General features: G+C 41.1%; 1 protein-coding gene across 1 annotated transcript; it reads left to right on the top strand.

Annotated features, from left to right (window-relative positions):
* The first annotated feature begins 316 nt into the window (after window positions 1-316).
* VPS26A (VPS26, retromer complex component A) lies at window positions 317-13,319 on the top strand. Its single transcript, XM_032116450.1, has 9 exons — window positions 317-415; window positions 3,600-3,749; window positions 5,409-5,481; window positions 7,561-7,717; window positions 8,169-8,333; window positions 8,754-8,860; window positions 9,915-9,983; window positions 10,549-10,691; window positions 11,565-13,319. Exons 1-9 carry the CDS (start codon window positions 413-415, stop codon window positions 11,676-11,678), a joined length of 981 nt encoding a protein of 326 aa, XP_031972341.1. The 5' UTR covers window positions 317-412; the 3' UTR covers window positions 11,679-13,319.
* Window positions 13,320-13,373: the final 54 nt, after the last annotated feature.

Below are 13,373 nucleotides of genomic sequence, written 5' to 3' on the forward strand. Positions count from 1 at the left end.
GGGGGGAACAACAGTGATGGGTGGGCAGCCAGCTCTGTGGGGAAGTCATAGTACTCTGAGGGGATAAATTCCAACCCTTCGTGCGCTGGGAGCCGCCTGCACTTTTACAGCAGTCAGCCAACCGCGTATCCCGAAAACCAGCCCGAAATCCTGGGAAAAGAAAAGGTTTACTACCGCGGTTATTTCCTGAGGAGACCTCCCAAACGCTGCCGCCTCCCGGCCGCCAGGCGGCGCCCTCCCGGCGTGGGCACGGGGCTGGAGGGGGCGGTCACGTGCAGCGGGGCGTGGTCCGCGCGCGGGGGTGGGCGTGGCCCGGGGCCCCGTAAGGTCACATGACCAGGGGCGCGCGGCCGGGGGCGGCTGGTGCTGGTGCGCGCGGGGCTGGCGTCGGGCCGCGGAGGGGGCGCGTACCATGGTGAGTGCGGCGGGGGGGGGGGGGGGGAAGTGGTTATGTGGGGTGTGCAGGAGGGGCGCGTACCATGGCGAGTGCGGGGCGGAGAGGGGGCAGCGCCGATCCGCCATCGCCTGAGGCGGCGGCCTGGGCAGGGCGGTGCCGCCTCTTCCCCTCCTTCCTTCGAAAAACAAGGGTTTGGGGGGGGGTATTAATTTTATTTGCGGATTAAAAGTGCCCTCATGACCTCGGTAGGGCAGGGTTTGGTCGTGAAACTCGGGTTCCGTGTGCCCCGCACAGCTGCCGTCGGGGAAAGCTCGTGGACGGACCTGGGGTTATCGGTAGATCTTCCGGCAGTGCCGTGAGGCAGCGCTGGCAGCTGTGGGCTGTGTTCCTTAAGGATCACACCCTTCAGGAAACGGCGGCCGCTTTGTGCCTGGCAGGCTCGGCGAAGTGCTCGGTGTGCCCTGATGAAGAGGTTAAAAAAATACGTGTCGTAAAGAGTCATCTGGATCGATGGCTTTGTGGTTCTGGGGTGTTCGGGGTCCGTAACACGTGTCTCTCTGTTGCGCGTGCAGAAGCTGCTCAGGGCTCCGTGTGAAGCTGAAGCTGGGCTTTCTGCACCCTCTGTCAGCCGCTGGCAGTCCCACAAGTCCTTCAGTGCAGCTGTTACACTTCAGGGCTGAACGCAGGTTGATTTGGGTCCTGATGTAGCAGAATCTCCAACGTTTGTCTTTTGCACAAAACCAAGAGCGTAGCCTGGCATTTGGCCAGTTTCTGGAAACCCCAGTTCTCTGTCTGCATTCTTTTAAACTGTAACATGATAAGCTCTATTATAGCTTCTTAAAATAATTCTTGTTTTGCATAGTTTCCCCGCAGTAGTATCTTCGATAGCAACTGGAGGAGATACCAGCTGTTGACTTCTTTATTTCATATGTTCTCGTTCTCTCTGGAGGACATCACAGCTAATCTCGAAGGGGTGCAGTTGAAATATTTACATGCAGTCTCCTGAGAAGTGATGTGTTACCAGTGTTTGGTCTGGTTGACCATTTAAATGGTCAGCTTCATAATTCAGAAGGTACTTTGAGAGCATCCGGTATAATTTGCCTAAAGGTAATGTGCTTCCTTGTTTAGTTAGAGGGGAGTATAAGACTAATCTGGAAAACAAGTACAGTTTCAAGGGAAAAAATGTGCCCATGCTCAAAAGTATCTTGTATTTAAAATAGCCTACAATTTGAAATTCTTGTTGAAACTTTCTTCTTCTTCTGTTGCCCTTCCCCAGAAGCCAAGAATCAGTAATGGTTCTAGTGTGCACTGTTTAAAAAAAATGATATTTTTTCAGCAGTCAGTACAAATCTGTGTTTGGCAGAGATGTGGAAGACATTTTGGTCTTTTGTTTGATGGCCTTGTTGGTCATCTGCTGCTGCTTTCCCCTCAGAATGTGTAGTAGATATAACAGGGTTTCAGTTAGAGTCATATATATCTTTGTGGATTGAACTAGGGCCAATTGCTGAATGTATACAAAGTCAGTTTAGTCGTGTGTGAATCACTGTCCTATAGCTCCAGCCTGGTCTATGTCCCCTCTTCACTAGGAGGGGTGAGCACGAAGTCACTCAGTGTTCCTACTGCTAAGCAGTAGCATTCAGATCAAATCTTCCCCTAGGCTCTTTGTTTTTTATGCTGCATTTCAAACTTCAGGTCCTCAGAATGTCTTGGAAAGTGTTCTTACTCCTTTTTTTTACGTTAAACTGGTGAAGTGAGAATGATTGTGTCGTTTAACCCCAGCTGGCAACAAAGCACCACCACAGACAGCTGTGCAGTCACCTCCCCACCCTGGTGGGCTGGAGAAGAGAAGCAAAAGTAAAACTTGCAGGTTGAGATAACAGTTTAATAATGAAAGCAAAGTAAAATATATTAATAATGGTAAATAATAACAATAATAATAAAAAGAAAAATAAACAGGTAATGCACAATTTCTGACTAATGTCAGAACCCTGTCAGCCCCTTCTAGGTTACTCCCCCAGTTTATACACTGGGCAGGACATTCTAAGGTGTGGAATATCCCTTTGGCTGGTTTGGGTCACCCGTCCAGGCCATGCTCCCAGCTCTTTCGTATACCTCTTCACTGGTAGAGCATGCAGCACAAGAAAGTCCTTGACTTAGGATGAACCCAACATAGCGACAACTAAAACATCAGTGTGTTATCAATGTTATTCTCAGACTGAATCAAAAAACCAGCACTGTGTCAGCTACTGAGAAGAAATCAACTCTAGGAGAAATTATTTCTGAAAGAAGTTAACTCCATCTGAAACCAGGACAGACTGTTTAATGTGTACCAAATTCATCTGGTTGAAGCAGATGTTCTCATGAAGAACATAAAAAACCCCACAAAAATCACACTGAATTAGTGAAGTGTCATCTGCTTTAGTACATCAAAGCAGATTAGTGCCTAAATCTTTGGAGGACAATGTTGGCTTTTGTACTAATCTTGCTGAGTTTCCCATACAACTAACATGTTTTGCAGCTTCTTGTAAGAAGTGTTTGTGTAAGATCAAAGGATGATCTCTCAGGTTCTCGTGTTTGGTGCTAGTCAAAATTTCGAGCACAGAGAATGCTGAGGAAAGGTGAGGACCGACATTGTGCCCAAAGCAGTGTTACAGGTAAACTTGTAACACCCACTCTCTCTGATGGCAGCGTTGTGCAGCTGAGGTGGGCTGTGTGAAGAACCGCTGCCTCTCAAAGCTGCTAGTGCTGTTTGCTAAGACAACTGTGGTGAGGAGGCAGAGGCAGCAGATAAATAAAATCCCTATTCCCCTTGCCCAGCCGGGGGGATGCTTTGGGCTTTGCATTATATCCCCTGTTGTTTCTTTCCATTCTACTTTGCTCTAGTGGGTTTTTTTGGGTTGTGGTTTTTTGTTTTTTGGTTTTTTTTTTTTTTTGGTTTTTTTTAGTAGTAGTAATGGTAATTACACGGTATACTTTTTATAAGTGTTATATTTTTGTAAGAGCTTGTTACTGATCTGATTTCAGTTATTTCCTAGAGGAACAGTTGTCCTTTGTCATCACTGTTTCTTGGGTCTCTCATACATAATGGCTTTGTAACTTTGTGGAAGCACAAATGTTTTTTTCCCCAGTATATAGTGTACAGCTGCAAGTAAACACCACATTTAAAATGGAGTGTCCACTTATCCAATTCTTGTTATTCCAGAGTTTTCTTGGAAACCTTTTTGTTCCTGTTTGTGAGATTGATGTTGTACTTAATGATGCTGAAACACGAAAACCGGCAGAAATCAAAACAGAAGATGGTAAAGTGGAAAAGCATTTTCTCTTCTACGATGGAGAATCTGTTTCAGGAAAGGTAAATTTTTATTTAAAAGTGGCTATTAATTACTCATTCTGGCATGCAAATGCATATAGGTAGGTAAATTACAAACTATTGTAAGAGCTGCATTTTCAGCTTGTGTTGTTATTCAGAGAGAAAACTGCTTTGCTATATATGGTCTTTTTAACCATTAAGTCATTCAGGCAGCTGATAAAACTCAACATTTTTGAATAGTAGCTGTTTATTTATTTCCAGTCATCTCATATTTGTGAATAAGGTTTTTGTGCAATGATGTGCAATCCTACCATTACTTCTGATGAGAAAACTGTTCCGAACTGCATCCTCCTGCTTCCCCTTCCCTTTGAGCTCCAAAATCCACAATCCAACACACGTAACAGTAGTTTTTGGCTGGTGCAGTCAAAAATTTGCAAACCCTGAAGATAAGCCTTGCGTTCCATGCCCTGAAGTGGTTTCTGGATTGCATCAGAGAAGCAACATACCAAGTTCAGCTGACTGCTGAGTCCACAATAGTTTCTCTTACTGGAAAAAAGACAGTGAAGTTCAGATAGCCAGAGGGATTTCTCTACATTCAGTATTGCACCTAGGAACTCCTTGCTATCGCTCTGTTTTACTGGAGCCATTCTCTGAATGTTTCTATTATGATTCACTTTTCCATCAAAAGACTTGAGTTATGAGATTGACTTCTAAATGCCTACTTTGATCTTGACTGATCTATTCCACTGGGCATCTTCCTGCTCTAGTGATACCTTTCTGTACAAAGGTCCTGCTTCTCCAGAAGGATCCTTCCAGGGATGTGAAGGGCCACAAGATGGGCCTCAAGTTCAGGAAGCTGAGGGAGAAGCTTATGATCACAGGCTGGAGCACTGCTCTCTTGTATCGGCTATGTCTGAGAGGTGCCTCATGAGTTCTGGCTAACACAAACGCAGTGGCATGAGGAGGTCTGGGAGACCAGTAATTTTTGGACAGCTTCCCTCTACCCTGTCCTTCTTTTCACCACAAAGATGGATTGTCTGAGTGGTTTACTTCCTGCTCGGATATTGACAGTGTACTGGATTTTAAAGTACGAGAATTTCTCTGGTCATCACTGCTTTATGAGCAAACATTCTATATGCTTAATATTTACATATTTCAATACAAAGTAACTTTGTGGAATCCTTTCTTGTCTGTTTTTGAGAATCAGAGTCACAAATGAAACTCTTCATAGCAGGTTTCATTATCTGTTATTTTTCACTGACTTTGCCAATACCAATATTTAGCTATCTGCTAGGGAAGGGACTGAAGCTCACTTGACTTGAAAGGAATCAATCTCATGGCAGTTCATTTTTGAACTTCCAAATGTGACTGTCAGAAGATGCTTTGAAGCATCACGACTGGCTCTGCTTGAGCTGTGGCTTGGATACTTAATTTTGGGACTTGAAAGTTTCAATTTTAGTTATAAAATTCAGTGTCGTGGATGATTAGATTTTTCTTGAATGTTTTAGTGGTGCATTGGAAATGCTTAATTTCATAATCAGCTGTTTGATTTGGCTGCCTTCAAGCTCAGGTAGGGCTGTTGAGAAGAGATGTTGGTTTTCATAGGCATGTACTAATATGTTTTCCTTTTGAGATTGTGTTAGAATGAAAATGGTGAAAAAATTTAACTTGTGTTTGTTTGTTTTTATTTTATCTTGGTAGGTGAATGTCTCCCTTAAGCATGGGAAGAGACTAGAGCACCAAGGAATTAGAATTGAATTTGTAGGACAAATTGGTGAGTTTAAGTTATAAAGGGGCTTTTAGGTGCTTGTGGTTTATGGAACTTGGCACTTGGGACTGTCAGCAGTTCAGCTCAAACAATGCAACCTGTTCTGATCAGATGATAAGTGCCAGGGGAAAGTTTTATCTTCCTTACTTAAAGCAAGTGATGTACTAATTTGTGCTATTCAGAAAGTCATTGGGAAAAAGGTATGTACATGTGAGGGAGAACCAGGTTGGTGAGTATTCAGTCTAAGACTAGCTAAAAGTTTGGTTAATAACCATTAGAGATTTAGGAAAAATAAACTTGTGGCCTTCTCTGAAAGAGAAGAGGCATAGAAAAGAGATTAAGAGGTAGCCTATAGCAAAATACATTCTATGGCGGTTGGTTTTATAAAACCTATTAGAAATGTCAATTTCTTATAACTACCCTAGTCGTCTTAGAGTTGAACTATGAGGAATCTTTATTATATCTAACTTCTTACCAGTCCAGGTAATCTCTCTGCACCCTTAGGCTTATGCTAGAATTCCTTCCTTCTCAGAGAGCTGTTTGCATTATTGTCCCTCTTGAAAGTAATTACTCAAGTTTCAGCCTCATACAATTGACTTTATATGGAATTTCACAAATTCCCTATTTCTGATCAGTCAGTAGGCTCCAGTAGTCTGTGTCTGAACTGTTGTCTAGCAGATATGGCTGAGACCGGCACTTGCTGCTTTATGCTTTGAAGTTTTGATCAGTAAGGCTGTAAAATTAAACTTTCAGAATAAAGCAGCACTGTGGTGGGAGTGAGGCATATAGGCAACAGGGAAAAAAAGAGCTCATGTATGTCAGTTTCATTTAGTCTGTTGTCTTCTAATAGCTGTACAGTTTGTTTTTCATTTACTCTTGAATTACAAATTTTATTATTCAGATGAATTTAATTTGATGTAGTGTTTCTTGAAATTCATGCATTTCTGGGACTTTCTGTTACGCTACATTTAGAAGTCCATAGAGTTATGCAGAAATGGTTTAAACTACTGCTCTTTGTACTTGTCGGTATTTTCTTGCATCCTTCCAAGTTTTAGTGTAGAAATGCTGAAAGTATTCCAGTAGTGTGATCTCCCTGCACTATTTGGAGACTAACTCCTTATCAAAGCTGTATTTTAAACCAACTCTTCAGAGTACAGCTTTTTTGACTGACTGGCACAAAAAGTATTTGATATGCAGCAGTAAATAAACTATGTATTAGATAAATGGTAGTCACAGCAAACTAAGTACATTTTTAGATAATTTGTGGTCATATCAGAAAATAGGAGTTACTAGTTAAGTGTCAGTTTCTACCAAATTGGCAGTGATGAACTGTGAAGTTGGTGTGTTTAGTTCATTTATTCTTTTCTGAAAAACTTCAGTCCATGTAAAACCAACTACCAATGCTGATGTTCAGTTTTGAATGGTGGCAAAGCTTATTTTTAGATACTGAAGTGTTCGGGTTTTGATGTTTAAGGTAATTTTAGGTGAGAATTGCAGGACACAGATCTAGGCATGAATAACTGACGCTTCTCTGGGGACAAGAGATGCCGTTGCTGTGAAACTGCTTTTGTTTCCAAATGACTGACTTAAACCAGGGTTATAATAAGCCATTTGATTGTAGACTAGTAGTAATAATAAATTATTTGATAGATATTATTAATTTGCAGGAGACCATTTAGGATCGCTGGCCTGTCCTAAATAAGCCCATCTTGACATTGCTTAGGTTTTGTCCCTGCAGCAATAAATGCTGGAAGCCAAAACCAGGCAATGCTAATTACCGAGCATGCAAAGCAAGAAGTACTTATTAAAGCTAGCTAAACTGTCATTAAAAAACAATGCCCTGCTAGTGAAGCTTTAAACGTGTTCTCTTCATTCCAGTTAGTTCTTTAGGGATGCTAACTGTAGGCTGCTAGAACTGAAGGTAATTAAAAAGCCTGAGTAAAACATTTGGTCAAATACGTGTATTTTAAGTTAATTGCTTCTGTTGTACTCTCCCACCTGCTCCTGCCAAATTAGAGACAATTTTGTTAAATTTTGCTAAAAACAAGCACTGAAACATGTTTTCCTTTAACTTCCTAACTTTAGAACTCTTCAATGACAAAAGTAATACCCATGAATTTGTAAACTTAGTGAAAGAACTGGCCTTACCTGGAGAACTGACCCAAAGCAGAAACTATGATTTTGAATTCATGCAGGTTGAAAAGCCATATGAATCCTACATTGGTGCCAACGTCAGACTGAGGTTTGTAACTGCTAAATCTTTTATTTTTCCTCTCCTCCCCTGCAGAAAATTCATAATTTAACAATTATGCTGCCCCCTCTTCCTCCTTTTGGTTATTATATAGAACATGTAATAGCCAGTAGCTAGTGTGCCTTGATTGGAGTTGTTGAGGCTGTAACACGTCTTTTCTACTTAATTTGGAATCGCTCAATGCTGTTTGTATAAACAAAATTCTTCGGTTCAATGAAGTGAAGACAGTCCATGTCTCTCCTTTAAAAAAAACCAACATATCCACAACTGAAGAAAACACTCCCACATGTGAGTGTTTTGTCTTGTGCTTTGGTGTCTTGCTCTTTTCTGCTGAGTCTTACGAGATTGTATACTGGTCTTTCAAAGAATATCTGTACTTCAGAACACAAGGGCTCTTAGTAAATTTGAATAATTCTGGCTAACTCAGTGTCTTTCTTCCTAGGTATTTTCTAAAAGTGACTATCGTGAGACGACTGTCAGACTTGGTGAAAGAATATGATCTGATTGTTCACCAGCTCGCTACATACCCAGATGTAAACAACTCCATCAAAATGGAAGTAGGCATTGAAGACTGTCTCCATATAGAGTTTGAATACAATAAGTCAAAGTAAGTGTCAGAGCAAAATGCATTCAAGTAAATAACTTGGTATAAAAGGGTACAGTATGTAATACATTATGACCAACTGCGGGCTTAAAATGTAAAGTACTAATTACACAATGGTGTTTTTGAGAAATAGTTGGCTGTTCTCTCTTCAGTACTAACAGGAAGGTCACTAGCAAATATTTAAGGCTTAGTTTTTGCTTTTATGCCTTTTCAGTATGACTAACAGCACTTCTTTTACTGGTACTGATGGAATGATGAAATACTGTAGTTGATCCGGTCTGGCTGAGGTGCTTAGTTCAGTGGGGAAGTTAGCTCTAAGTAGTTACCAGGCAGATAAGATAACTGCTTGTGTGACTTGTATTCAAGAAGGTGTAAAACTTGTGTTTATTCTTTAACGAAACCCCCCATTTTGTTCTTTTAAAGGTATCACTTAAAGGATGTGATTGTTGGAAAAATTTATTTCCTCTTAGTGAGAATAAAAATTCAGCACATGGAGTTGCAGCTGATCAAAAAGGAGATTACTGGAATTGGTAAGAGAAACATAGTCCAAAGGAAAGGGCGACTTGTGTGCCAGTTGAGCCTTATGCAGACCTGGAGAGTGAAGTCAGTAGTTTCAGCTCTCACTAAACTAGTGCTCCACCAGCTTCTTTCTCACTGGTGTTTGACTACCATTGGCATTTTTTGCCTTGGCAATAGTACTTTGTAGTCAACGTTGTCAGTCTGTTTAATTGTTCTGGCGTTGTGACTATTGTGACTCTTCACAAATGTGAACCCTTGTAAATGGAACTTGGGCATAAATATACAGTAGCTTAATCAACCTTAATAAGTAATGAACAAGGGAAGAGGTGTAAAATGCATCCTGAAGACCCCCTTGGCTCTACACGGATTAACTGGTTAAAGAGGCTTGGTAAACATAAGCATGAATCAGTAATGCTCTAGAAATGTGTCATTTTCTGTCATCCTAAAAAAATTGATGCGATGGAAATATCAAGCAGCTTCAAAGCAGAAACAGCTTGTTACTGCAGATCAGGCTTGTACACGCCCGAGCAAGGAAGGCTGTAAGAGGCTGTGGCTCTTGACTTCATTCCCCAGTGGCTGGGGTTCTTTGGAGCTTCTTGTATGAAGAATGAGAAAGCTTCTAGTAGAGTAAGGGCAGAAAGCACTACTTTATTTCACTACTTTATTATCAGCTGGCTCTTGAGCTGGCTGATAACCCTTCAGGTTTCTAGTCTGAGCATGGCCTAGCAGTATCAGTTGCTAGCACTGCTCACCAAACAGAGCAATTTCAAGATTCCAGACCCTGTTGCTTGTCCCTTATTTAAAGCTTGCATATCCAGGGTTCCTTTGAAGCTCTGGCTACTTTCTCTTCAGTGTCAGCATGGCGGGGGGAAGAGTAAGAAAGAGATGTCCTGCCTGGGAGAGGGTTTTGCTTGCTTTAGCCATGTCTGACTTACATGCAAGATGAAGGCCAAAATACAGTGCTGTGTTAATTTAAGTGCTGCAGAATGGGAATTGTTGTGATAAAGCTTTGTAAATGTTTAAAACCGAAGCGTGTGTTCTCACAGTGAAAACTTGTTTCACCAGGACCCAGTACCACAACAGAGACTGAAACCATTGCAAAGTACGAAATAATGGATGGTGCACCAGTTAAAGGTAAATAACTGTGATTGTTTTAAAGGGTGAGCATTTAGTGTTAAAATGCTATTTAAAAGATCTGGGGCAGAAGAGATGACTTAGACAATTTTTTTTTACCAGAGAAACCATACTTCTCCTTAGGTTGCTGAAATGATGGTGCATTTTCTATTCAGAGAAGACATTTTTATGGACTTAGGGCATTTCACTTGGGATCCTAGTAACTTTTACCCTTATTTACCGTCGGAAATTCTATGACTGATTCTTTCCTCAAACTGACTCCATGGTGTAGACCAGCTCTAGAAAGTTAAAAATACAGATCCTTCTGGCTTTCCTGGCTACCATGATTGCACTGAGAAAGGGTTCTCACTGTTCATTTCATACTTGCCTCTGTGCTCAGTGTTATGGTTCTGATTTTTTGGGTGGATGTTTTTTTGTCTCATGTATGTTTGTTTTTGTTTTTTTTTTAACCAAGGAACAGGCACAGAGAGTGCTTGGGAAACTGCTTTCATTTTACATGTCTTCTGAAACTATATTAATTATTCCAGTTTTAAGGAACTAATTTAAGCTTTCTTTTCTTTTTAAGGTGAATCAATTCCTATAAGACTGTTCTTAGCAGGCTACGACCCAACTCCGACAATGAGGGATGTAAACAAAAAATTCTCAGTGAGGTACTTCCTAAATCTGGTGCTTGTGGATGAAGAAGACAGACGATACTTCAAGCAGCAGGTTTGGTCTATAGCAGTCCTGTTGCAGAATTATTTGGGCTTCTGTTATGTGCTGCTTTGAACCTTCAGCAAGTTAGAAGCCACCTGTGCTTCAAGCGTGGCATAAGCATTTCTGTTGGCAAGTGTGTTGACAGGTCTGTGGATAATGTTAGCTTGCACAAAAGGAGCCAAGGGGGATGTTGGATGTTATTCCAGCAAGGACAGGATGCTCAGTACCATAGAACTTGCATTGGGAATACCCAGACAAAACACTGGGTGGGTAAAATGAGCTACTGATGCATTTGTTTGCTTTCTTACACTCTTGCAGAGAAATCTCCCCTCCTGCATTAGCCCGGGTTCAAAACGGCAAAGTCTTAATAAAGACTAAGACATTTGACTGAAAATGTTAGAAAAGATGAGGTGATGCTGAGGAAAGGTATAGCCAAAAGGGTCACTGGAAGAAGCCATGTGGATTAGATCAGAATCTTCCTACTACAAAGTAGACAAGACAGTATAATTAAACATGGAAAACAAGAGGTAGCTGGAGCATACAGTGGCTATGGTAGGCTTTGGATTTGGAGAAAAGGAGGAAGAAAAATTTCTTGAGCTCTTCAATACTATTAAAATTGAGGGTAGGATAGTTAAGGAAGAGGTGACTGCTCAAGATTGCAAGTATTCAAGCAGTAACTGAATATGTAAACTTAATGGTGCTGTCTTTGTTACTTTCATATGAACTGCACTGGTAGGCAGGGGGGATACATTTTTTTGTGGGCTCTTGTGTTTGTTTATCTTTTTTATTTTCCCAAAAGTCTTTGTTTATCAGGAACTTAAGATACTTGATGCTGTTGCCTTAATGGTAAATATTGTTTTCAAGAGTGTTTTCTTCCTCAAACAGGAAATAATTTTATGGAGAAAAGCTCCTGAGAAGCTGAGGAAACAACGGACAAACTTCCACCAGCGATTTGAATCTCCAGAGTCACAAGCATCTGCTGAGCAACCCGAAATGTGAACTGGTCTAAGGTGAAAAACTTTGCAATGCTTCAGCAGGTTAAAGATGGCAGCAGCCTGTGGGAAAAGAAGGCCAGAATTCCCATTACAACTGTCTTCCTTCATCTTGCAGTGCTGCGTTTACCATACTACTAAAGCGTTCTTCAGTTAAACATTCAAGTATGTATATACATTTAAAATAAAGTGCTTTCTCAAACACTGGAACTTTCTTAAGCTACTATTTTATACTGCACATTTACTTTTGTTTGATAATGTTACATGCACTTGAGTATGCAAAAGCTTAAATCTAGTTATTTCCATGCATGGTAGGCTGGTATATTTGATTTTTGCTGCTCACCTCTACAGTGTAGACTAAAGCATTTCCCTTCTCTCATGTTGTTTATTGCATGTTTGTTTCCAATGTCGCGTATTTGCTTTGTTTTGTTTTGAAACTGCGTTAAGACACAATTGACTAAATCACACTAAAAATCAAGGTTTATGGTGCATCTGTCCTAAATCTCCTAATTACTACATTAGACAGGGTTTAACTGAAGCTGCATGTACGTGCACTATGACTGGTACCTGTGGAGCCTTCAGACACCTCACCAGCTGTTCTGGGAGGCTTTGCATCTGGCAGTAACAAAGAATATTGGGAAGCATCTTTGCCCTCTCTCCCCCAGTTCTCTGTCAAACTTCTCTAAGCCTTTCACATGAGTCGCTTCTAATTTTTGGGAGCTTGTTACCCAGTAATTAGTGACTGTAGAGATGTTGTCATGAGTCCACCTTCAGGTGGTGAGTGGGTAAAGTATTCGAACGTAGTTATCTTATTGATGAAGTAAATGCTGGTAACATTGATTATTTTGCAAATACGTGAAAACTGTGTTTCCTCCTGGCTTCATGATTCCACTGTCTTCACAGTTAGTCTCTGTAACTGTCCTGACAGGAGAGGTAAAATGTCCTCAAAGGACATCCTTCTGGGCCTGTTAGAGGGCAAACAAGATTTTTGTGGTCTTCTGCAAAGGTATTTGAAGCTAGGCAAGCCTTAAAACTTAGAAGCTTGTCTGGCATAGCAGACTGTTTGTCTTTATCATCATCTCATAGGCATTTAGTGTTTGAAGAAGTAGCTTAAAGGAGTTAGTGTTCATCTGTTCACCACAGAGCATGGAGTCTGTTATCAGACCTGTGGCTTGGGCACAAATTGAAGCCTGCTGTGAGGAAGGCAACTTGCACTTGTAGTTAACTTGGCCTTTAAACCAAGGCTTCTCAACTCTGGTGCAAGTGTCATTGGTAACCTTACTTTATGAGTAAGTAAATAATCAAATTACATTTCTGTAAGAACTGTTTTATTACTGTGGCACTTTGATAAAGCAAAGACTCTGTGTACTTTATGCTAGGATACTCCTAATGCGGATATCTTCGGCTGAGAGCAAATCCAACTCCCTCATGTAAGTGCCTGTTCAGAAACTTAAAAGAATAAAGTTAAAAAAAAAAAAAAAGCCAAATATTTTCATGGTCACTTGCATGTCGTAAACCTGGGAACGATGATTTTGAAAAACTTGATTGTACTTAACCAGCCTGATATTGTGCAACCATGTATAACGAGCGGGGGGGAAACATCCTGAGCTGCTATTTGAATTATTAAACCAGCTGTATTCTCACTAAACCCGGGTTGTCTGTCTTTTATGGGCGCTGCCGTCCCTGAGGGCGCGCGGGGGGG

Source organism: Corvus moneduloides, chromosome 8, assembly GCF_009650955.1.
Source record: "Corvus moneduloides isolate bCorMon1 chromosome 8, bCorMon1.pri, whole genome shotgun sequence".
In the NCBI taxonomy this organism is placed as follows: Eukaryota; Metazoa; Chordata; class Aves; order Passeriformes; family Corvidae; genus Corvus; species Corvus moneduloides.

Coding starts and splice junctions, on each gene's coding strand:
- VPS26A (XM_032116450.1), top strand. Junction 3,750..5,408: donor GAGAATCTGTTTCAGGAAAG/GTAAATTTTTAT, acceptor TTATCTTGGTAG/GTGAATGTCTCCCTTAAGCA. Junction 5,482..7,560: donor TGAATTTGTAGGACAAATTG/GTGAGTTTAAGT, acceptor TCCTAACTTTAG/AACTCTTCAATGACAAAAGT.